General features: G+C 44.3%; 1 protein-coding gene across 4 annotated transcripts in view; it reads left to right on the top strand.

Moving 5' to 3' along the window:
• ANKRD29 (ankyrin repeat domain 29) overlaps window positions 1-22927 on the top strand; it is a 54557-nt gene extending 31630 nt beyond the window's left edge. For all 4 annotated transcript variants that reach the window (XM_040264734.1, XM_040264735.1, XM_040264736.1 and 1 more), the window contains 4 exons: window positions 7521-7619; window positions 8764-8859; window positions 14385-14483; window positions 21856-22927. In XM_040264734.1, the coding sequence (XP_040120668.1) occupies window positions 7521-7619; window positions 8764-8859; window positions 14385-14483; window positions 21856-21939 (378 nt within the window). In that variant the 3' untranslated portion in view covers window positions 21940-22927. The remainder of the gene's footprint in view (window positions 1-7520; window positions 7620-8763; window positions 8860-14384; window positions 14484-21855) is intronic.
• Window positions 22928-26244: the final 3317 nt, after the last annotated feature.

The following is a 26244-nucleotide window of genomic DNA, read 5'->3' as shown; positions in this document are numbered from 1 at the left end:
TCTGGAAGATCCCCTGGAGAAGAGAATAGCTACCCACTCCAGTATTCTTGCCTGGAAAATTCCATGGACAGAGAGAGGAGCCTGGCAGGCTGCACAACATGGGGTTTCAAAGAGTCGGACACGACTGAAATGATTTAGCAAGCCTACCAATATACTTTTCCCATCTCAATTCACACAGCCTATTAAAATGATGCTTTTATGGAGTGGCGAAGGTCGGTCTCTATACCTGGAGATGAGGTTGGCCTGTCAGCAGCTCATCTCTATCTAGTTCTCTTAATGTGCTAATCAGCATTTCTTTGAAGCCTGACCAAAAGGTCATCTCATAAAGTGCCTTTTCTAATAGAAGCCTTGGTTTGGACTTGTATCCATCCAATCCAAGAGAGATGCTGGGACCCAGATTAGATTGGACTCAGATCCTTTCTCCCAGGTTGTAAGCTTGGAGGGCGACCCCGAGGTGGGCACTGGGCAACGTGGAGTCATCAGATGGGTATGGTGTCCTGAGGGCTCTGAGATGGGAGCAATAGGGAGATCCACCTGGTTGCATGTCCTCTGTTCTCAGAAAAGCTGTGTTAACCACCAGAGGACAGCCTATGGCGTGGACAGAGTTCCCACGAGGCCTAGAAGGCAGTGCATGGTAATCAGTGACTGGGAACTGGAATCAGGCTCTGATGTAGGGCCCAGGCTCCTGGGCAGGACACCAGTCCCAGGAGCATTCCAGGAGCCAGACCCAGACCTCAGGGCTGGGACCAGGGGTGGAGAAAGTAAGCAGCTTGGTGGTTATGGGAATATGGACAAGGAAATGAAACATAGTTTCAGTTTTGCTTAGTAACTGTGTGACCTCCAGCAAATTTGCTTACTCTCCCTGAATCTCATTTTTTAAAACTGTAAAACCATGATCATAATGGTATCTTTCCTTTGGAAGTACTGTGAGCATTAAAAAAAATAATCCCTGCAAAACTTCCTGCAGTGGCCAGTATACACCAAGGGCTTAGTGAATGTTAGGTTTTGCTGTTTTCTTTCCTAGTCCATCCAGGCCTTCCTGCCTCCCTGGAACAGAAAACCCATCAGAAATCAAGGCTGTTTTTCTCTCGTAGGCCAAGCAGTGTCTGTCTTCTCAAAGTCCTTTCTTGCCTCTCTCTCTCGCTCCCCACTCCTTTTTATTTTGATCGGCTTCCTCTGTCCACTTATTTTGTATGTGGTCCCCAAGTTTCCAGGTCAGATTCCCAAACTCTTGGGGTAGCCATGTCATTGAAGCTCATCCCTGCTCCCTAGGCTGTGGCTGGCCTGCCCATCCTTGGTCTGATCACCTGTGGCTGGGAGAATGGGTCACAGTGTGGACAGTGCGAGCATCAGGTAACACAGTCTCTAGACTCGCTTGCTGGACCAGGGACACAGAAGAGAAGGACAGGTAGCATCTTCCCTAGACTCGCTTGCTGGACCGGGGACACAGGATAGAAGGACACAATACTGAGAAATGGCTCCAGGTCAGAGCTCCAGGGCTGGTAGCAAAGTTGTCTCCATATTGAACCCCCTGTGTTACTGATGAGGTAATCTCTTGCATGTGGGCATGCTAAGTCGCTTAGTTGTGTCTGACTCTTTGCTATCCTATGGACTAGAGCCCACCAGGCTCTTCTGTCCACGGGATTCTCCAGGCAAGAATACTGGAGTGGGTTGCCCTGCCCTCCTCCAGGGGATCTTCGGGACCCAGGGATCGAACTAGCGTCTCTTACATCTCCTGCATTGGCGGGCGGGTACTTTACCACTAGCGCCACCTGGGAACCCCTGCTGCTGCTGCTGCTGCTAAGTCGCTTCAGTCGTGTCCGACTCTGTGCGACCCCATAGACGGCAGCCCACTGGGCTCCCCCATCCCTGGGATTCTCCAGGCAAGAACACTGGAGTGGGTTGCCATTTCCTTCTCCAATGCATGAAAGTGAAAAGTGAAAGTGAAGTCGCTCAGTCGTGTCCAACTCCCAGCGACCCCATGGACTGCAGCCCACCAGGCTCCTCCATCCATTGGATTTTCCAGGCAAGAGCACTGGGGTGGGGTGCCATTGCCTTCCCCGTGGGAAGCCCTAATCTCCCCCAATTTAGATCAGAATTGGTCTTTAGCACTTTGTCTGTCTGGAGCCTGCACGTAAAGTAGCCTAAGTGTAGGTGCTAGAAAGCAATAGAAGCAAAGAGCTGCTGCTGCTGCTGCGAGGTCACTTCAGTCATGTCCGACTCTGTACAACCCCACAGACGGCAGCTCAACAGAATCCTCCATCCCTGGGATTCTCCAGACAAGAACACTGGAGTGGGTTGCCATTTCCTTCTCCAATACATGAAAATGAAAAGTGAAAGTGAAGTTGCTCAGTCATGTCCGACTCTTAGCGACCCCATGGACTGCAGCCCACCAGGCTCCTCCATCCATGGGCGTTTCCAGGCAAGAGTACTGGAGTGGGGTGCCATTGCCTTCTCCAAAGCAAAGAGCTAGTACCGCTTCATATACTTATTGCCATGTCTTCCTAGGTGGCTCACTGGTAAAGGATCCACCTTTACCAAGAGGTGCAGGTTTGATTCCTGAGTTGGGAAGATCCCCTGGAGGAGGGCATGGCAACCCACTCCGGTATTCTTGCCGGGAAAATCCCATGGACAGAGGAGCCTGGCGGGCTGTAGTCCATGGGGTCACAAAGAGCTGGACTCAGCTGAGCACACATGAATGCACATGGGAGATAATGGCTTTCCTTCTTTTTTCTAAATCATCTTTAGGAGCCTAAACAGACCGAATAAAATTTAGTCTCTAATACAAGCCATGTCATATACTCCCATCTCATGCTGAGACCTCTGTATAAAAATAGAGGATACTTGAAAATATTATCTGAACTGGAATGAGGGGATGACAGAGCTGGAAGGAACTGCGAAAGTCCCCTATTTAACCATACATCGGGTATAGAAGCTGTTTGGTGATCAGCCACTGTCAAACCCCTCCAGGCATGGGGATCTCATTACTACTTCGTCAGCTTATTTAATCTTTAACCAGCGCACCTTATCATTCCTTTTTTGCACTGACCCAGTGTATCACTTGGTATGCAAAATAAGTCTAAACTGTTTTCTACTTGACATGCACAAATAGTAAATGACAGCTGTCATGATCCCCATGAATCCCATCTTCAAGCTAAATGTTCTTTTTCTTTTTCTACCTGCTGGTGAAGTTGTAACTTCTACTTCATGAAAGTTTCTTTGATTTAATATACTTTGACTGTATGTTTTTGTCAAGAAACATATTTAAAACTTAACATAATTTAAAAATTAACATAATTTAAAACTTATATAAATATTTTCAGATGTTTTTCCTACTCCTTTTCTCCTGAAAACTCTATAAAAAAGCACTAAACTGACCTGATTGCCATCAGTTTTATTACATTCATTGTCACAATGAAGATTCTAATAGAAGGAAAATATATGAAAAAGCAAAGACTGTGGTGTAGAGAAGAGGAAAACCTGTCCTCTTCACAGACTAGATAATCAGCTGATAAATAATTGAATCACATTCAGCTTCCTGGGTTCAAAAATCAGCTTTGGTGGTAACATAAGTGAGAAGGAAATCCAAAAAAAGGGCATATATGTATGATATAGCTGATTCACTTTGCTGTAGAGTAGAAACTAATACAACATTCTAAAGCAACTATACTTCAAAAAAAATTGATTTTTAAAAAAAGCCAAAAATACAAATCAGCTCTGGAGAAGTGAGCACCAGTAAGGAAATACATAGCTTTCCCCCAAATCTCATTTTCTCAATCAGTCCTACCTGCTCAGTCAGTTTTCACTTAGGGTAACTAGGAGAATCAACTTAAAGTACATGGAATGCTATGTAAACAAAAGTTCAAATTAACTTACTGTTTTTCATGATAAATAATATTCAGGTCTGGTTACCATTTTCTAAGCATCTGTTGGCCACTCATTGTGCTGAGCACATTTCTGTATGCTTTCTCCTTCCCAAATATCTCTGAAGCTAAGTTTTTGCAGAAGGCTGACGAGGCTCAGAGGAATTTGTCTAAGTTCTCTCAACCAGGAAGTGGTGACTTCTTTTTCCACCTACCATGACTATTGCAATTAAGGTGACGACGTTTGAGTGTTATCATCACTGTTACGATATTAGTAGTTGTTGCTAATAAAGCACCTCTCAGCACTTTTCCACGTATTAGTATCGATTAATGTGTGTATGCTAAGTTGCTTCAGTTGAGTCCGACTCTTTGCAACCCTATGAACTATAGTCCACCGTGCTCCTCTCTGTCCATGGGATTCTCCAGGCAAGAATACTAGAGTAGGTTGCCATGCCCTCCTCCAGGAGGGGATCTTCCAGACCCAGGGATTGAACCTGGGTCTCCTGCATTGCAGGCTGATTCTTTACTTTCTGAGCCACGGGGGAAGCCCCATGTTATTAACAGAGTTTAACTAAAAACAACAAAGCCCTTGAAAAGCTTAGTTGGGAACTAATGGAACAGTGCGCTGGCTTTCTTTCCTAGCCTGCCCTCTGGTGGCCATAACGGCAAAGAGCAGATGAGCCCAGAGCTGGCTCCATTAGCACCTGGGGAAATCTTTGGTGGAGCCCAGACTCTCTGTCCTGTCTCCTGAGGCCCCACCCATATCCCCCGAGCTGTAGCCAACTGACTTTCCCACCCAGCCTGAACCAGCCACGCCTATCCACGCCACTGTGACTGTAAATGTTCTTCCTTCTACGTAGAAGACCATTTTCCCTCTTTCCCCCCGGGCAAAATTCTAGTCCTCCCTGGAGACCCAGCTCATACCACCCTATCTGAGAAGCTGACCCTGTCTCCCCCATACAGTAAGAGGGAGAGAGTCCCTCTCCAGGTTCATCCTGGGCATTTTGTCTGTACTTTATTCTGGCCCTGCAATCATACTGATATTTCCGGGTCTCTTCTCCACTAGGCTGCATTCCTTTGAGAACTGAGACCAGATCTTGTTTTTAGTACTCCTCCCGAGACTTAGAAGATGCTTAATAATTGTTGGGTGTTTGAATGAGCAAACAAAAGATTGGTTGAATCCTGAATTGGGAGAATCGAATTAAACAATGAGTGCAGAAGTGCTTTGTAAACTCAAAGTACAGATGAAGGTATTATTTATATTGCTAATGATAAAGAATATACAGTGATGTCTCTGAAGGTCCAATGGTTAGAACTTTGCCTTCCAATACAGGGGGTGTGGGTTCAATCCCTGGTTGGGAAGCTAAGATTCCACAGCCTCATGGTCATAAAACAGAAACAATATTGTAACAAATTCAATAAAGACTTTAAAAGTGGTGGTGGTTTAGTCACTTTAGTCATTAAGTCTTGTCCTACTCTTACAACCCCATGGACTATAGCCCGCCATGGGATTTTCCTGGAATGCATTGCCATTTCCTTCTCCAGGGGATCTTCCCAACCCAGGGATCGAACCCAAGTCTCATTGCAGGCAGATTCTTTACCCACTGAGCCAGAGGGAAAGCTGGTGGTCCATATTAAAAAAAAAATCTTAAGAAAAAAGAATATTCAGATTCAGGGATATGTCTAAGAGGCCCTTGTAGAGCATAAAGTAGGTCAGGGTGTCTCCAGCCTTCTTCCATCCTTTGTTCTAGCACCTCTTCCCTGTATCTCCCCCAAGACAGTGGTGTCAGTGTCCTCTGACCCCCCTCAGCACTACTAGATCCTTCTAGGCTCCTGGTTTGCCATCACCCACCACCTTGGTCTTCTGTCCATTTCAGGACAGCAGTGGGCAGTGACCCTGTGGCTGCTGCAGGCGGTAACCTGGAATGATATCCTTCAACAGAAAGTGAAACTCTAGACTCTATACCTGATTCATCTAGCTCTTCAGCCCACAGCCCCAGTGATGAGTAATTTAGTCTGATGTGACTAAAGCCATCTCTTTGGGTTCCATTACTTTAATTACGTCTGAGGTTAAGGTTGGTCAGTTCCGGGTTCTCCCTCCTGCCCATCTCTCCAAGTGACCCAGGCTCTCAGAGGTCAGAGTATCACTGTGGTGTTGGGGTGAGGGTGAAGATACTCTTGTCTGCTTCCTCTTGTCCAGCTCCCTAGCCTCCAAACCTCTTGTGCTGGTCCCCTGAAGGGGCAACTGGTCTACCAGACACAGGTCCTGCCATCACCTATGCTCTTGACATTCTGTAGCCTTGTCTCCCCGACCCAGACTCACTCCAGGCTGCTGTTCAGCTAGCACTTCTGATGTCCCGCAGGCAGCCTGGGACTCCTGGGTGGGTGTGACCAGGGGTATTGGGGGCCATGTCCAGCATTGGTCCAGACAGCTCCCATAACCATTTCTCTTCTACCCGTGAGGCACCAGCCAAGTGCCGAGCTCCTCTAAGGGGGCTGCCGTGTTCCTGGGTTTCATCTCAAGAACAGGAGAAAGTCCTTTCCCATCTGGAATTCGCCATAACTGATCTGTTTCTGGCACCCGAACTTACCAACAGAGATTCAACCCAGAGCTGGTGGAAAACACAGACACTCGTGACCCCGCCTCCCCACTCCCTCTCTAGTGAGTCCTTCCCGGCACTAGCAGAGTTTTCTAGTTTCCTTTCTGACCAGCAGGAACCACCCTCCTTCCTGCCAAATCCTTCACTGTCTCTGATGTTTCACTTTTCCTTCTCTGGAGCAACACACTTCAGTTTCATGACCCCAGTGTTCACAGGGAAAAAAGAATCGCAGGGAAAATAACACTCAGGAAGTGTCACCAAAACCATCGCTCCGCTCTAGCTGGGCAGTGTTGCAGCAACCCCCAGAAGACACAGCGTCACATCCTGCATAAAATTATAGTCCCTGGAAACCACGAGGTGATGGTGGGGCATTCCAAACACAGAAAAAGAGTGGGAGCAATGTCTTTAGCTTTCTGACACTCAGACGGGCCTCAGAGGAAACCACCCCCTCTTCTGGGAGAATGAGGGGCCGCCACGAAACACAATGTGTGTGTGAACCCGCCAGTAAAGCAAAGAGGTAGACTTCGGGGGAAATAAGGACAGGCTGGCTTCGCCTTCGGCTTCCCAGGTGGCTCAGTGGTAGAGAACCCACCTGCCAGGATGCAGGGAGCCGCAGGAGACGCGGGTTCGATCCCTGGGTCAGGAAGATCCCCTGGAGGAGGGCATGGCAACCCACACCAGTATTCTTGCCTGGAGAATCCCATGGACAGAGGAGCCTGGTGGGCTACAGTCCACAGAGTCGCAAAGAGTTGGATCAGACTGAAGCGACTTAGCACAGCCCGCATAGCTTCTCTTCCCCGGGGCTATCAAATTTGGTTCTGCCTGGTGTGAACGCAACTCGGCCGCTTCCCACGCGTCTTCCCTGGAGCTCTGCACACCCTTGAGTTTTGAGAAGCCAGAATCTGAATTGGCAATTTCCCAAGTGGTCCAGGCACTGCCAAATGCCAGTCTCGGTAGGTGGGTAGAATCGCCCTCGTTGTGTGTGGTCGGGAGCCCTGCCCGGCCCCTAATCACTTTTTGCATCCACCCCACCCCGCCCCGTGTCCTATCCCCGCAGGACGGGACAGCACCGCTGTGGATCGCCTCGCAGATGGGCCACAGCGAGGTGGTGCGGGTGATGTTGCTGCGCGGGGCCGAGCGCGATGCCGCCCGCCACGTGAGTGCGGGGACCACCACGCGGGAGGGCGGGGAGGCCTCCCATCGAAGCGTCGACCCCCGAGCCCAGACGTGCGGAGAATAAAGACGCAGCTTCATTTTGTCTCTAATTCACTAGGATTTCCTCCCAACCTCCTCCTGCTCTTTAGCAGAAAACCCAGGGAAAGGTTTGAATTCATTGAAACCTAACAATTGCTGCTCGGTCTCTAAGGGGAAAATGTTAAATTCCTCGAGAATATTTCTCCAACCGGAGCTAGCCTCTGGATGACCCGCGGGGATGGAGGTAGGAGACTCGGACCTCGGCGGCCCTTGGGGATGCGTCCCCGTTGGCTGCTGATCCGCCTGGCACTGCGCCTCCTGCTGGCCTCTGGGCCGCAGTGCAGCTGGCTTGCGGGGGGTCTGTGGTTTGGGGTCCCTGCGGTGCCCAGGCTCCCCAGGAAGTAGCTGCACCACAAAGGTGATTTCCTTATTATAGAAGTCTGTGAGCAAGATCGTCCAAATACAGCAATTGATGTGTTCCAGCAGGAGAAAGGGGGAATTGGAAAATCTCTTCTCAGGCCAGAAAAGGATGACAGAAACGGAATATTAATTTTTGAACTTGTCTCTGGATTCTTTCCTAAAGATTTCAGTCTGCCACTTTCCTGTTCTCCCCACAACACCCATGCACCCAGGGCAGACTAGGGCAAGAGTATGTGCATGGAAAAGCACATTTAAATTTTCAAAACTGTAGATACAGTTCAAGTCATAAAAAATTTTAAATTTAAAAACTTTAAAAAAGCAGTTCAACAATTAATTTCTAAGTTATGAACTGCAGTGAATGCCTCTTTAGTCCATCTATGTTCTAAAAATATCCTCCTGAAATTCCCCAATATTCTAAGGGACTAGAAGACCTTGAATTCCTAAACGGCAGGGTTCTAAGATAACAGAATAAGTCACATATTTTGTCTGGTATTCTTTCATGCAGAGTTAACTGTTTAATATGCTCTAAAATGATTTTAGTTTAAAAGACATGGCAGCCCTGTGCTTTAGTTTACATATTTTGCCTGTTTCTGACAAGCATGTTCCCAGTTCTCAACAAACATTCCATTCTTAGCCAACACACACATATGTTAATAATGAACTTTTCTTTTCCTTTCTCTGTAAAGGATGGTACAACAGCTTTATTGAAAGCAGCCAACAAAGGGTATAATGATGTTATAAAGGAGCTGCTGAAATTCTCACCCACCCTTGGTATTTTGAAGGTAAGACTTGCAGAAAAATTTTACCAAATTGTAAAAGAGAGGGGTTAGAAATTTGAGAAGTCCGCACTGGGGAATGCAGTAGAATCCAGGTAACATTTCCTTGGTTAGTTGTATTCTTGAGAGAACATACCTACAATTTCTTAATTTTGGAGATTCCTGGGCACTGGTAGAAATGGAAAGTTAATAAAAAGGGTGAACCAGAGTCTATAGGTAACCTAGTTTTCTAGGGGGAAGAAAATCAGACAATAATAATGAAATGCTAAATCAGAGAGGCAACCATATTAATATTAATATATCATTGGAAGATTGGTGAAGTCCTTCACAAGTCATGACATGATTTGTGTCTCAGAAAACATGAAGGACGGGTACATTCTTTCTCTTCATTACCTGATCAAAGAACCACACTGTTAGCTTAGGTCAAATGGAATAAGCTTCAAACATCTGGACACCTCAGAGACTGTTGTCATCCTGGAGGGCTGGGTCTTCCAGAAAACAGAGCCCTCAAAATCCTTTATTAAGTTGTAATTTGAGTTAAAATATTCCTAAACTGGAGGATCTACCAGAGACTGGCAGTCTTTTTCAATAAAGGACCAGGCGGCAAATATGTTAGGCTTTGTAGGCTGTATAGTCTGTGTTGGAACAGCTTCACTCAGCAGTCGTGCAGAGCAAGCAACCATAGAAAATACAACAACAACAAAAAGTGTTGCTGCATCTTATCAGACTTCACTGGGGGATATTCTGTTTCCTTTTTTCAATTCCTTACTTAGGCTTTTTATTTTTGGCTGCTCCGGGTCTTTGTTGCTGTGTGCGGTATTTCTCTAGTTGTGGTCCACATGCTGCTGCTTACAGCGGCTTCTCTTGTTGGGAGCACGGGCTCCAGGTGCCTGGGCTCAGTAGTTTGGGCTCCTGGGCTCCAGAGTGCAGGCTCAGTAGTTGTGGTGCACAGGCTTAGTTGCTCTGCAGCAGGTGGAATCTTCCCAGACTAGGGATCGAACCCGTGTCCCCTGCATTGGCTGGAGGATTCTTAACCACTAGACCACCAGGGAAGTCCTGTATTTCTGAACTTCCATATTTTCACATATCACAAGATAGTCTTCTTTTTAACATTTTTAAAATTCTGAGCTAATCAGGATGTAGAAAAACAGGTGGGCGGGGTGGGGGGTCGCACCAGAGGTGGTGAAAGAGGCTAGATTTGGCCTGAGTGCTGTCGTTTGGTGATTCCTGGTATACACACTCCTGTTTTTGTTGGAGAGATGACACCAGAACCTGTTGTAAACTTGGGACAGTCATTTAGCACTCTGGGGATTTATTGATGTATCTGAAGTACTTGGCCTTAGATGACCCCAGAGGCTTTTTGGATGCCTTGTATCTGACCTTTATATGTTTAGGCTCCAAGGCTGATGTCAGCTGATACAGAGCTCCTGTTTTCAGTCCTGGCCTCTCTCACCCCAATGAGCTAATTGACCTCCCTGAGCTTGGAAGTCAAAAAACTATACTTTGTAAAAACTGTTTCGAAAGTGAGAATAAACAGTCTGTAAAAGTGAATTATCTGTGAATAAAAGAAATAAGCTTCAGAAATGGACTTTGCATATCTAGTCTTGTTTCAGACAACTCTTTCTTAGCTTTTACATTTTTATGCTTAGCCATGTTGCACATAGGCAACATTGAGAGATTGCTTAAGATTTAAGTAAATGTCATGTTATCAGATTAGCATATTGCCGTGCATGGTAAACATGGTAAAGCAGACATGGAAAACTGCTGCCTTGCTGAAATTTTTTTCTGGGTATGATATTTATTTAACTTGTCTACAAAATCAGAAGGTTTTATATGTACATATACAGTAATAATAAAATGCACTGGTCATAGCAAACACCCTCTTCCAACAACACAAGAGAAGACTCTACACGTGGACATCACCAGATGGTCAACGCCAAAATCAGATTGATTATATTCTTTGTAGCCAAAGATGGAGAAGCTCTATACAGTCAACAAAAACAAGACCAGGAGCTGACTGTGGCTCAGATCATGAACTCCTTATTGCCAAATTCAGACTTAAATTGAAGAAAGTAGGGAAAACCACTAGACCATTCAGGTAGGACCTAAATCAAATCCATTATGATTATACAGTGGAAGTGAGAAATAGATTTAAGGGCCTAGATCTGATAGATAGAGTGCCTGATGAACTATGGACGGAGGTTCGTGACATTGTACAGGACACAGGGATCAAGACCATCCCCATGGAAAAGAAATGCAAAAAAGCAAAATGGCTGTCTGGGGAGGCCTTACAAATAGCTGTGAAAAGAAGAGAGGTGAAAAGCAAAGGAGAAAAGGAAAGATATAAGCATCTGAATGCAGAGTTCCAGAGAATAGCAAGAAGAGATAAGGAAGCCTTCTTCAGCGATCAGTGCAAAGAAATAGAGAAAAACAACAGAATGGGAAAGACTAGAGATCTCTTCAAGAAAATTAGAGATACCAAGGGAACATTTCATGCGAAGATGGGCTCGATAAAGGACAGAAATGGTAAGGACCTAACAGAAGCAGAAGATATTAAGAAGAGGTGGCAAGAATACACGGAAGAACTGTACAGAAAAGATCTTCATGACCCAGATAATCATGATGATGTGATCACTAATCTAGAGCCAGACATCTTGGAATGTGAAGTCAAGTGGGCCTTAGAAAGCATCAGTACGAACAAAGCTAGTGGAGGTGATGGCATTCCAGTTGAGCTGTTTCAAATCCTGGAAGATGATGCCGTGAAAGTGCTGCACTCAATATGCCAGCAAATTTGGAAAACTCAGCAGTGGCCATGGGACTGGAAAAGGTCAGTTTTCATTCCAATCCCAAAGAAAGGCGCAATGCCAAAGAATGCTCAAACTACCGCACAATTGCACTCATCTCACACATTAGTAAAGTAATGCTCAAAATTCTCCAAGCCAGGCTTCAGCAATATGTGAACCGTGAACTCCTTGATGTTCAAGCTGGTTTTAGAAAAGGCAGAGGAACCAGAGATCAAATTGCCAACATCCGCTGGATCATGGATAAAGCAAGAGAGTTCCAGAAAAACATCTATTTCTGCTTCATTGACTATGCCAAAGCCTTTGACTGTGTGGATCACAATAAACTGTGGAAAATTCTGAAAGAGATGGGAATACCAGACCACCTAACCTGCCTCTTTAGAAATCTGTATGCAGGTCAGGAAGCAACAGTTAGAACTGCACATGGAACAACAGACTGGTTCCAAATAGGAAAAGGAGTACAACAAGGCTGTATATTGTCACCCTGCTTATTTAACTTCTATGCAGAGTACATCATGAGAAACGCTGGACTGGAAGAAACACAAGCTGGCATCAAGATTGCTGGGAGAAATATCAATCACCTCAGATATGCAGATGACACCACCCTTACGGCAGAAAGTGAAGAGGAGCTAAAAAGCCTCTTGATGAAAGTGAAAGAGGAGAGCGAAAAAGTTGGCTTAAAGCTTAACATTCAGAAAACGAAGATCATGGCATCTGGTCCCATTACTTCATGGGAAATAGATGGGCAAACAGTGGAAACAGTGTCAGACTTTATTTTGGGGGGCTCCAAAATCACTGCAGATGGTGACTGCAGCCATGAAATTAAAAGACACTTAGTCCTTGGAAGGAAAGTTATGACCAACCTAGATAGTATCTTCAAAAGCAGAGACACTACTTTGCCGACTAAGGTCCGTCTAGTCAAGGCTATGGTTTTTCCTGTAGTCATGTATGGATGTGAGAGTTGGACTGTGAAGAAGGCTGAGCGCCGAAGAATTGATGCTTTTGAACTGTGGTGTTGGAGAAGACTCTTGAGAGTCCCTTGGACTGCAAGGAGATCCATCCAGTCCATTCTGAAGGAGATCAACCCTGGGATTTCTTTGGAAGGAATGATGCTAAAGCTGAAGCTCCAGTACTTTGGCCACCTAATGCGAAGAGTTGACTCATTGGAAAAGACTCTGATGCTGGGAGGGATTGGGGGTAGGAGGAGAAGGGGATGACCTATGATGAGATGGCTGGATGGCATCACGGACTCGATGGATGTGAGTCTGAGTGAACTCTGGGAGATGGTGATGGACAGGGAGGCCTGGCGTGCTGCGATTCATGGGGTCGCAAAGAGTTGGACACGACTGAGCGACTGAACTGAACTGATACAGTAATAAAGTTTAATACTAATGTTTTATTAGTATTATAAAATGTTTTTCCTTCCATCTTCAATATTAAAGTGGCTACACAAAAATTCACCAATTTTAGCAAGTTTTTTTATTTTTTATTTTTTTTTTAGATTTAAAATTTTTATTTTTACTTTATTTTACCTTACAATACTGTATTGGTTTTGCCATACATTGACATGAATCCACCACAGGTGTACATGCGTTCCCAAACATGAACCCCCCCCCCCACCTCCCTCCCCGTAACATCTCTCTGGGTCATCCACATGCACCAGCCCCAAGCATCTTGTATCCTGCATCGGACTGGTGATTTGTTTCTTACATGATAGTATACATGTTTCAGTGCCATTCTCCCAAATCATCCCACCGTCTCCCTCTCCCTCAGAGTCCAAAAGTCTGCTCTACACATCTGTGTCTCTTTTAGCAAGGTTTTTTTAATGCACACTGATACAACAGCTATCAGAATGTAATCTAACAAAACTGCTTTGAATGAAGTTAAAGACAGCTAAGTGCTACTAGAACCATCTTACAGAAAAAGGAACATTTTGGCCAACCCAGTATCTAGATATAGTGATTAATTTGAAAGCTAAGCTTGCATTTAGGTGCTATTCACAGACATATGTACCTTCTGGAACAGATATCTTATGATTACCCATTGTTCTTACATCAGGCTTGTTGTATTCTCCTCTTCTTTCCCAGAATCCAGCTACATGCTGTGCATGGCTGCTTCCTTATGTCAATAAAGGTTTGCAGTAAATTTCATAAAATGTCAGCAGCCTATTCACTAGGTCCCCTCTGCACCCAGAGATGCTTCAACTCGGGGCTGAGGGCAGGGAAAGCTCCTCACCCCCACCTGCTCTTACTATTAAGCCCTGTGGCTCCATAGTCATTGTCCTGCCCACCTGTGCATGCGCAGTGAGTGCAGCTGGGCTGACAAGTTGGCCTATAGGTGAGCAAGCTATACCTCCAGCCTTGCAGAAGTGTGTTCACCTAAAGCACAAAGACTCTTAAGAAAAAAAAAAGTTTGACAGAGTGTTGTTGCTTTTCCCACAGCAAGTTCTAATGGGTCTACAATGGACCAAGTGAGCAAGAAGTCATGGACGCACTGGGCAGATCCCTTATTGTTCTTGCAAAAGGGTGTTGGCAGTATTTATACTGACCATCCCTGGTGTCCCTGAGGACACTGTGTTAGATGCTGAAGTGAGTGACTTTGAAAAGGAAAGATAAGGACAAGAAAGGCTCTAGCATTACAGTATCCCCAGTCAGGCTGGTTCATGAGGCAAGGCAAGCTGAGGGCTGATAGCTGTGAGCTCTCACCTAACACACTGTCCTTTTCTCCTAGAATGGGACCTCGGCGCTCCACGCGGCGGTGCTCAGCGGGAATATTAAGACAGTTGCCCTGCTCCTGGAAGCAGGGGCGGACCCAGCCCTGAGAAACAAGGTACCGTCTTAGTCATCTTTTCCCTCCATTGGGGGCCTATGGAAAGAGAGAAGATCACATCTGCTGAAGCCAAGACAGCATCTCTCTGGCTCCAGTCACTAACTTTATCCTTGGGCGTAGTGGTTGGTTTAGTCACTAAGTCATGTTTGACTCTTGCGACCCCATGAACTGTAGCCCGCCAGGCCCCTCTGTCTATGGGATTCTCCAGGCAAGAATATTGGAGTGGGTTGTCATTTCCTCCTCCAGAGGATCTTCCCGACCCAGGGATAGAACCCAGGTCTCCTGCACTGCAGGCAAATTCTTTACCGACTGAGCTACCAGGGAATTCTTTGGGGCATAGTAAGAACATAAAATGTTCTCATGATAGGTTATGAGTGAGCAGTAGATTTGAACCCAGCATGCGTGTGTGCTAAGTCACTTCAGTCGTGTCCAACTCTGTGTGACCCCATGACTGTAGCCTGCCAGGCTCCTCTGTTCACAGAATTCTCCAGGCAAAAATACTAGAATGGGCTGCCATGCCCTCCTCCAGGGGATCTTTCCAACTCAGGGATCAAACCCAGGTCTCCCTCACTGCAGGTAGATTCTTTACCATCTGAGCCACAAAGGGAAGCCCTTTGAACCCAGAGGTTCAAAACCCCTATATCATCAGTGATTTTTAGGTAACAGTGGGGCAGGAGGTAGGGGGCAGTGGTGGGGGGGAGTAAGGTTCTAAGTGTTCTATCATCAGAGAAGTGTCCTGAAAGTGTCAAAATTCTGGTAGTTTAATAACCATCCTCTCTGAGTTGGATACTCATATCTTGAGAATTGCCTGTGCTCTATTTGGTTACAGCAAGGGGAAAGATGTTGCTTTTATATTGTTAACAGAACTTTGACCACAGCTGTAAAACCAACCCCAATTTTTTTATTGAAGTATAGTTGAGCAAAATCAACCCATATTTTTATAGCCCCCAAATAATTTTAGTTTTCTATTAAGTCAAACTTGGAGGTGGGAGGATGCACAGTAACCGCAGGGCGGGAAAAAAAAGGTTATCATTGTGTTCCCTTCTACTGAACAGCTGCCTAAGCAGTCAGATATAGAGACTGAGGGCAGAAGGGTAGCCTGGGAAAGGTCTGGAGCAAACAACTAAACTACTGACTTCTGAAGGAGGAAGTAGGATGGGTGCTTATCAACAGGGGAGGATATGAAAGCAGTTTCCACTCTATCCTTACATACTGCTTGAATTTAATAAGCATCTACTGCTGTGTTGTGTTAGTTGCTCAGTCGGGTCCGACTCTTTGTGACCCTCTGGTCTGTAGCCCGCCAGGCTCCTCTGTCCATGGAATTCTCCAGGCAAGAATACTGGAGTGGATTGCCATTTCCTCCTCCAGGGGATCTTCCCAACTCAGGGATTGAACCCAGGTCTCCCACATTACAGGCAGATTCTTTACTGTTTGAGCCACCAGGGAAGCCCATTACTGTGTTGGATTTTATTAACAATAAAACCAAAACCATGTAACATTCCATGGTGTTTTTAAAAGAAACCATTTTGAAGTGCAGTTAAACAATGTGCCAAGAGCCTCTTTTTTCTCATTCCACTTAGTAGATGGAATGACTATTTCCCCGGTTCCTATCATTGAAGTGCTTGAAGACAATGTTGCTACTTATCTCTTCCTGAAATACATGGATTTGTTTTCCATTAGAGGACCTGATTGTATTATGAGTCCACAAAACCACAACTGCTCTCTTATCTTTGCATCTTGGACATGGACATCCTAAGATGTCTTCATGGCTAAGCCATCCTGTATTGAGTTAAATCAAGGGGGAAGCTTTAGTATCTTTATATAGAAACTGAAAGATGCAATTCTTCCTGTGTCTCCTGGAATCTCATCAATAATGGTTATGGGGAATTTCCAGTAACCAAAATGCTGGACTTTGGACCCTTCCTAAAGCTGTAAGCCAGATGGCCTGGAAAAGCCAGGCTCTTTAGAGGCAGCTTCAGGAGCAAGAGTGTTGGGATTCCAGCAGCCACTCAGGACTCTTGAGGATGTATCCTTGACCTTCATTCATTCATCCAGCAAACACTTAGTAGTGCCTGCTAGATATGCTAGTGGTAAAGAACCCATCTGCCAATGCAGGAGACGTTAGAGAAGTGGATTTGATCCCTAGGTCAGGAAGATCCCCTGGAGGAGGGCATGGTAACCCAGTCCAGTATTCTTGCCTGGAGAATCCCAGAACAGAGCCTGCTGGGCTGCAGTCCATGGGGTCGCAGAGTCCAACACGACTGAAGCGACTTAGCACACACAGATAGCATGCAGTGTCCTGTGAACCTTATCAATGGAGAGATCTTGGTGGAAAAGATTCACATAGTGTCTGACTTCATAGGGCTCACAGTTTACTGGGGAATAGGGATAATCGAGCAATTGCAGAAAAAAAAAAACATTGCAGTACAGCGTGACAAAGGCAGTCAGCAGGAAGTAAAGAAGGCTCCTGAAGCCTTCCCTGGCAGAGAGTCACTTCTCAGCTAGTACAGAAGCACCCGTTTGCTCTCTAGGCTCCAGGACTTCTGCCCTGAGGCAGATGCCCAAGGAGAGGGTGACTGTGGCTTTAGTAGCCTCCTCCCCCCACACCGTGGCCTTTTCCATGGGTGCTGGGATCCTGTGTTCCTGGTACCCCACCTGGGGACTCAGCACACATCTTTTCCCAAGAGCAGTGGGGGCAGAGTGATGTGATGCTGTGGCTCATGAATATGGACCTGTGGTCCTGTACTGTCATGAATAAGACGGACATTAGGGGCAACCTGGGTGCTAGCCATCGTAGCAGTTGGCACAACCTCAGCAACCTGGGGATTCAGTGGGGACCCACTGGGGGAAAGGAGGAATGAGACCGGGTTTTTAAGCCTGTATGGATGACACACAGAACAGTGATGCGATTGGCCAAGACTTTGAGAGTATAAAGCCTATTTTAATGGTAAAGGATACAGACATTGATGGAGACGGACACACACATTACTACTCAACAAGCTTATTAACAGAGGTACAGCTTCTTAGATCTGTTCCTCTTCCTGACTGTGGAGGACCCCCCTGGCTACCTGCCTGCCTGTCAATCAAGGACCAACAATTGATGCCAAACAGTGAGTTCTTCTGAGGGTTACTCCAAGACTGGATGGCGTGCAGGTTCATTCTCTGTGAGCATTTTTCTCAGGCTCGGGCATTAAGCTCATACACTGTCTGCTCCTGCAGGAACTAAGCTAATAGTAGAATTGATCCCACAGTGGGGCCTCTGGCCTCACAGAGACTCCCATCTGTCAGTCCAGCACCAGTGTCAGCAGTCCTGTGGGTGGGCAGGAGTGCAGCTGCAGGACGAGGTGCACAGCAGGACCATGGTGGCAAATTCATCATTCCCAGCAGGTGGGGTCAGGGAGCAGGATCCAGTCTAGAAAGTGGGGACTGCAGGAACTTCACCTGACATCCAGGTTTCAGATGAAGCAGCTAGGGCTCCAGGTTTAACTGCAGGGGAAAATAACTACCTCTGAGTTCTCTCCCCAGTTTGAGTGCGTTTCTGCACTTGAATTGCCTCCCCTGAATTCCCAAGAACATCCTTTTATTCATCTGTAGCAACTGTTCTCAAAGTGTGGTCCATGGACAGTTGGGGTATCCTCCAAACCCTAGGTTGAACCTCCAAACCCTTTGAACCTCAAAGGTTCTAATAAGTCAAAACAATATTCTTGATAATACAGAGATGGACTTTCCTGGTGGTCCAGTGTTAAGACTCCACGTTTCCACTTCAGGAGGCATGGGTTCGATCCCTGGTCAGGGAAGTTTATAAAAATTAAAATAAATAATAAAAATAGAGAGGCCCTATTTGCCCTTTTCCCTGTGCTGCCATTGGCTGGGCTTCCCAGGTGGCGCTAGTGGTAAAAAAACAAACAAAAAAAACTGCCTGCTGATGCAGGTTAGATGTAAGAAACACCAGTTCCATCTCTGGGTCAGGAAGATCCCCTGGAGAAGGGCACGGCAACCCACACCAGTATTCTTGCCTGGAGAATCCCATGGACAGGTGAGCCTGGAGGGCTACAGTCCATGGGGTCACACAGAGCTGGATATGACTGAAGCAGTTTAACACACACAGCCATTTGCTGTAATGGTGCAAAGACAATGGTGGAAGAAACCATTGGTACCTTAGTACACATCAAAGCAGAGTTACAAACTGTGGCTGAAAATAATTTTACAAACCTCTGTAAGTTATTTTACATGTTGTAAGTTATTTTATAAAAATTCCAGTTTTATTGGTTGCCAGGGTCCAGCCCTGGTGGATCCAGGGTAATTCGAAGGTGGGGATGGAGTCGGCGTCCTGGAAAAAACTTATTTAATTACAGATATAGAGGAAGATTAGAAACAGATAGTGTAGTAGGACCAGATGGGAATTCAGCCAGGAAAATGGGGAGCGAGAAAGAAACGACACGGGGGAATCAGTCTTTCCAGAAACTGATCCGATTTCTTTATTTTTCAGGTTTGTTTATATACCTTTTTGTTATACATAGGGATGAATACAGAGTCATGCGGGGGTCAGCAGACCTGACCCTTGTCACAATCAGGTGCTTCATATAAAATTATACAAAGATCTTATGAGTTTCATCACCTTCTGGCCATGAGGTCTGCTGACATTTTATGGCCCTTTCTGATACCGGTCAGTTAACCAGAAAACTTATTTTTCCAGGGGTGATTTTTTCTTAAATCAGGCTCCACCCTCCAAATAAAGTTGCATTCCTATAGGGTGAGGGTGTAGTGAGTTACAATCAAGAAAGGAATTTACTTAACCTAAGGTTTAACATGAAAGGTTAATATTTATTTCTCTTATATGCTAGTTATATTCATTATAAGGGCAGGAATATGGAGATTTAGCAGCAAATATTGGCTCAACAAATGTAAACCCTTCACCAATGTTCCCCTTAAGATCTATTTTGTCTTAAGATAGTGATAAAGTTACATTTTTACATAGCATAGTGATTTATAGTGATTTATAACAAAGTACAGTGATCTATAACAAAAGAGAAGATTCATTAACTCAAAAAGTCTAGTATTGCTAACATCAAAAAACTACTATATTTCCTTTTCTATATTCCAAATACATTGATTAATATACTCCCAGGTGCCTAAGGATATGGAGGCCTGATGGCAATCATTGACTCATCAATGAAAAAAGCCCTATGCTGATACTCCAAACTCTGTGCCGCTTATGGTTGAGAGGCTGTCACACAAGCTAGTCTGTCAGCAGAGAGGTTTGACCTGAGACATCCTTGTCACACCCAGGGCAGGGAATTAGCAGTAATTATTGGCACGACAAATGAAAAAACCCTTCACCAATATAATTCCTAATCAACCCACTATACTATACTAATGATCTTCTAACTTCTCAAAAGAGTCTGTATTTAGAAAGTTTTAAAACATCCCGTGCCTCTCACAGTTGGGAGGCTGTAAACAATCACATGCGGCCGGAGGAGCCTGATCAGGCAGGCCAGAGAACCTTCAGAGTTCGTAAGTTGAAACACTCTTGTCACGCCCAGGAATTTTTATTAACTGGAGCTGCAAGTTAACTCCTTCTCTGAAAGAAATGGTTATGGGGGAGAGCTCCCCGTAAAGTACTCTGGTTTGGGGGGGTAGATGCTCGGGAACAGGGGGTTTCCTGAGGCTTGATCACGCCTTTGCGTATGCCAAGCTTCCTTCCTCATGACCTTTGCCATGGGCGGAGTTCCTCACGCTGGCTCCCAACAATTGGTATTTTCTAAATGACTAGTATGGGATGTTACAAATCAAGCATAGGTTTAAACAAAACAAAATCCACTTGCGGATAGATAGACCTATGGATTTTAATGCATCAGAGTAGAAAAATTCATTGATGTGGTTCCAGATTGCACACAGCAATTAATCTTTAAGAAATAGCCACTTGTCCTGTATTGTTGAAGCATCAAAGAAAAATATCTACTATGATCCAAAAAGGCTATTAAAATGTTTCTCTCTTTTCCAACTACCTGTCTGTATGAAGCTAAATTTTTTCCATATACTTCAGCCAAAACAACATATCATAGTAGATTGGATGCAGAAGCAGATATGAGAATCTAATTGTCTTCTTTTAAGCTACATAGTAACAAAATATGCAAAACTGTTAACCGTGCTACTCTTCTAACTTTTTTGTTTTTGAAAATTTAGTTCTTCTTCAAAATGTATTATTTATGTTAACCTTAATAGGCTTATTATTTTCAATGAATTAATAAACATACTTATTTTTTTTCAGTTTTCACTTTTAATAAGTTAAAAACAAAAGCTCTTTAGAGTCCTCAGTAATTTTCAAAAGAGTGTACAAAAGTCCTGAGACTGGAAAGTTTGGGAACCATTGTCCTGTCATGTCTCTTTCTTGGACTAGAGACTCGCTCACAGTATAAATGCTTAAAGAATGCGTCTCAGCAGCACTGTGAAAAGAGAGGACGTGGAGTGAGGCTGAATCAGGCGGGGCATGGGGGACACTGAAGCTGCTCTTTCCTGTGTGTCTTACATTCTGGCTATTTCCTGACTCTGCCTTTTCATCCAACAACGTATCTCCCACTGCAACTACCGAAGCCCACATGCCCAGTGCCCATGCTCTGCGACAAGAGAAGCCACTGGAGTGAGAAGCCCCCCCGGCCGCAACTAGAGAGTAGCCTGCGCTTGCTGCAAGGAGAGAAAGCCCCCGCGCAGCAATGAAGACCGAGTGCAGCCAAAAATAGTACATACATCTTAAAAAAAATTAAAAAATAAAATATGATACGAATGAACTTATTAAAAAACAGAAACGGGCTCACAGATATAGAAAAGAAACTTCTAGGTACCAAAGAGGGAAGTGGGGGAGGAATCAATAAGTCAGGGATTAGCAGATATGAACTACTAAATATAAAATAGATAAACAGTAAGATCCTACTATATAGCACAGGGCACTATATTCAGTATCTTATAATAAACCATAATGGAAAAGAATACGGAAAAGAACACACACACACACACATACACACACACACACATACACACGCACACACATACACACACACATATCTGTATATATACCCACACATGTCTGAATCACTCTACACCTGAAACTAACACAATGTAAATAAACTCTACTCCAAAAATTTTTTTTAAAAGAAAGAAAAAGTACTAACAATGAGGTAAGAAAGTAACTGGTGATATGTACATTTAAGTATATTTTAAAAAAACCTTTAAAACCTTGATACAAAAGACTAAGTCCAGTGGGATTTTTCATCAGTGGAGGAGCAGGTCTGGGTGAGGGACCCCTCTTCAGAGTCCCTAAAACCACACCAATGGTGGTTGAGAATTCACTCATGCCTCTTTTATTTTCTTTCAGGCCAATGAACTTCCAGCAGAACTAACCAAAAATGAACATATACTGCGTCTCCTCCGAAGTAAAGAAGGACACAGGAAGAGCTAACTCAGTCCCATATTTGACTGAAAGATAGAAACCTTAATCATACTGTCCAAAAAGAAATTGCTTTTCAAATAGTGTTGGAAATTCCTGTAAGAAAGAAAATGCCCAGAACGCCCACCCGGGGTCCCTGACCAAGAAGAGCCGTGTGATCTGTGTGCCGAGTGGAGAGCAGAGCGGCTCAGGGACCCTTCCCATGCAGCGGACTTCTCGCTCTGGCCTCCAGCCCCACTCCAGGGGGCCTGGCACGTTCATTTGGGGATTCCACAGAAACTAGTTTGAAACTACATCAACTTGGGTCTCTCAGCTAAACTCTAAGATAGAGTTAAACCCTCTTAGAAACAGAAATAGGAAACAGGAAGCTTTGTTCCTTTAAAAAGACTGAAAGTCTGACCTTCAGTGAATTGATGCTCTTTTGCTTTTGTGTTAAATATATGTAAGCTCAAAGATACGGTTCTATCATATTTTACATGTATGTGTATGTCATTCCAGTATAAAATGTTCTCATCCACCCAAGGGTCCTGGCCATGGTTATTGTGAATCAATAATGGGTGAAGTTACATTATTAAAAAGCCACTTCTGACCTTCCAGCACGTGCTTTCCAAAGATGAACTATGGAACTATAAAAAAAGACAAATTGTTCATTTAGTCCTCATCTTATTCCTCATATGTAAAAGTCATTTTTACCTGGAGTCAATGTTGTTGGTATGGTAGGATACAAGCGACGAATTTGGAAATTCAGAAAATCATAAGCCACAAGAAATGTAGGCTTATCTCTTTGAGCTGTCACTCTGGGTCTATTGCTGGGAATCTACTTCCTGTGCCGTAACTAAGTAGACGACTTGACATGCTGTGGAATCTTGAGTTTCCAACACCACATTGCTTGATACGATGACTTTGGAGTCCTTGGCTATAATGTGATCTATGTAAGTACACTGTGTTGCTGTTACTATTGAAGGAGTATAAGTAATAAAAGACTGTTACTAGTATTTAATAAGTGTTCATCTGTACATGTTCTTGACCTGACTGATTCCAAGAAAGAAACCTAGGTTTTATTCCTTTGAGGGGGGTCAGAATTTATATTCACTGCAGTTTTTAATCAGTGGTGTCTAAACGCCTCAGTCAGTGCCTAATTGCACACACAAAAATTAAATCTTTCTGTAACCTACCATAATAAACACTGCTGGCATTTCGATTATTTAAACACATCTTTAGTTTTCTTGTTCATGTCTGCTCTGGTTTCCAGACAGTGTTCCATGTGAAAACACATTAAAATGGAGGGAAATGTTTTAAACCTGATATATATACATATATATTTATATATTTAATCAACTTGCAGTAGTACTAAAAGCATTATCTTTAAGTCAGTAAATGATGAGTTAATAGTTTTGACATTAGAAGAGATTTTCTTAAAGTTTATTATGATCAATAAAACCGTCATCAAAAAATCAGCTTATTTTAATCCATATAACAACAAAGCCAGTAATGAGCAAGGCACAGAGCCCCCAAAGATGCCTACAACCTAACCAGCCAAGCAAGAAGACTGCAATCTAATTTCGCAATAAAAAATTAGAAAGCTCTGTCTGTATTGCTAAAACATCCAGATATAAATATCTTAATAGTTAAAAAGCAGTGCCAGTTTCCTCACTGGCTTTCTTTTATTCAGCAAAGTTGTACAAATACATCTTCTTTCATGGGAACTTCATAAAGCAAAATGGCTGTCTGGGGAGGCCCTACAAATAGCTGTGAAAAGAAGAGGAGAAAAAGAAAGATATCAGCATCTGAATGCAGAGTTCCAAAGTATAGCAAGGAGACAGAAGAAAGCCTTCCTCAGTGATCAATGCAAAGAAATAGAGGAAAAGAAGAGAATGGGAAAGACTGGAGATCTCGTCAAGAAAATTAGAGATACCAAGGGAACATTTCAGGCAAAGATGGGCTCGATAAAGGACAGAAATGGTCTGGACCTAACAGAAGCAGAAGATATTAAGAAGAGGTGGCAAGAATACACAGAACTGTACAAAAAAGATCACGACCCAGATAATCATGATGGTAGGATTACTCATCTAGCCAGACATCCTGGAATGTGAAGTCAAGCAGGCCTTAGAAAGCCTCACTACGAACAAAGCTAGTGGAGGTGATGGAATTCCAGTTGAGCTGTTTCAAATCCTGAAAGATGATGCTGTGAAAGTGCTGCACTCAATATGCCAGCAAATTTGGAAAACTCAGCAGTGGCCACAGAACTGGAAAAAGGTCAGTTTTCATTCCAATCCCAAAGAAAGGCAATGCCAAAGAATGCTCAAACTAACACACAATTGCACTCATCTCACACGCTACACAAGTAATGCTCAAAATTCTCTAAGCCAAGCTTCAGCAATATGTGTACTGTGAACTTCCAGATGTCCAAGCTGGTTTTAGAAAAGGGAGAGGAACCAGAGATCAAATTGCCAACATCTGCTGGATCATGGAAAAAGCAAGAGAGCTCCAGAAAAACATCTATTTCTGCTTTCTTGACTATGCCAAAGCCTTTGACTGTGTGGATCACAATAAACTGTGGAAAATTCTGAAAGAGATGGCGATACCAGACCACCTGACCTACCTCTTGAGAAACCTATATGCAGGTCAGGAAGCAGCAGTTAGAACTGGACATGGAACAACAGACTGGTTCCAAATAGGAAAAGGAGTACAACAAGGCTGTATATTGTTACCCTGCTTATTTAACTTCTATGCAGAGTACATCATGAGAAACACTGGGCTGGAAGAATCACAAGCTGGAATCAAGATTGCCCGGAGAAATATCAATAACCTCACATAGGCAGATGACACCACCCTTATGGCAGAAAGTGAAGAGGAACTAAAAAGCCTCTTGATGAAAGTGAAAGTGGAGAGTGAAAAAGGTGGCTTAAAGCTCAACATTCAGAAAACTAAAATCATGGCATCTGGTCCCATCATTTCATGGGAAATAGATGGGGAAACAGTGTCAGACTTTATTTTGGGGGCTCCAAAATCACTGCAGATGGTGATTACAGCCATGGAATTAAAAGATGCTTACTCCTTGGAAGGAAAGTTATGACCAACCTAGATAGCATATTGAAAAGCAGAGACATTACTTTGCCAACAAAGATCCGTCTAGCCAAGGCTATGATTTTTCCAGTGGTCATGTATGGATGTGAGAGTTGGACTGTGAAGAAGGCTGAGCGCCGAAGAATTGATGCTTTTGAACTGTGGTGTTGGAGAAGACTCTTGAGAGTCCCTTGGACTGCAAGGAGATCCAACCAGTCCATTCTGAAGGAGATCAGTCCTGAGTGTTCATTGGAAGGACTAATGCTAAAGCTGAAACTCCAGTACTTTGGCCACCTCATGCAAAGAGCTGACTCATTGGAAAAGACTCTGATGCTGGAAGGGATTGGGGGCAGGAGGAGAAGGGGACGACAGAGGATGAGATGGCTAGATGGCATCACCGACTCGACGGACATGAGTCTGAGTGAACTCCAGGAGTTGGTGATGGATAGAGAGGCCTGGCGTGCTGCGATTCATGGGGTCTCAGAGTTGGACACGACAGAGCGACTGAACTGAACTGAGCTGAACTAGCTTTTACAGACTGGGTAATTTCACAGGCTAATGAGTGGGAGGATTATTTCAACTTTGGGGGGAAGGAGTGGGGATTTCTAGGAAGTGGGACACTGGTCACTTTTTGGCCTTTTACGGTCAGCCTAGAGAACCATCATGGTGTCTGTGGGTGTGTCATTTAGCATGCTGATGAATTACAGTGAATATATACTGAGGTTCAAGGTCTACTGAAAGTTGAATCTTCTGCTATCTTGAACCTAATTGGTTCTAACCAGTTTTTGTCATATCCTCAACATCTGTCGCTCTTTTAAATATTATGCCCTGCCCTCTTCCTTCCTGTTTCACTAAAGCAACCACACTAAAGCTATGTCTCATTGTTACCCCACACTGGGGTGCCTACTCAGAAGAAAAGAGCACCCCCAATGCCAAGCTACTTAGAATCTGATGGAAATGCCTGTATCTTGGGGTGGGCCTCCACTACAGATTGTAGGGGAGAGAAGCTGAGGTCCTAATTTCATAATAAAGTGGTTTTGGTGCTGTAACTGGCCGAGCCTCACAAGTAGTGACCAGATGGAGTCCACAGACTATCAGTACTAACAAGAAAAACATCGCTAATGTTTGTTAAAGGATTGTAATGTCCTCAGCACTTTAGGTAGATAATCTCATGAAAAGTGAAACTCACTCAGTCATGTCTGACTCTTTGCAACCCCATGGACTATACAGTCCATGGAATTCTCCAGGCCA

Source organism: Oryx dammah, unplaced genomic scaffold (genome assembly GCF_014754425.2).
Source record: "Oryx dammah isolate SB20612 unplaced genomic scaffold, SCBI_Odam_1.1 HiC_scaffold_22, whole genome shotgun sequence".
NCBI classification, from domain to species: Eukaryota; Metazoa; Chordata; class Mammalia; order Artiodactyla; family Bovidae; genus Oryx; species Oryx dammah.
Note: the sequence above shows the minus strand (reverse complement) of the source record. Positions and strands in the feature narration are given on the sequence as shown.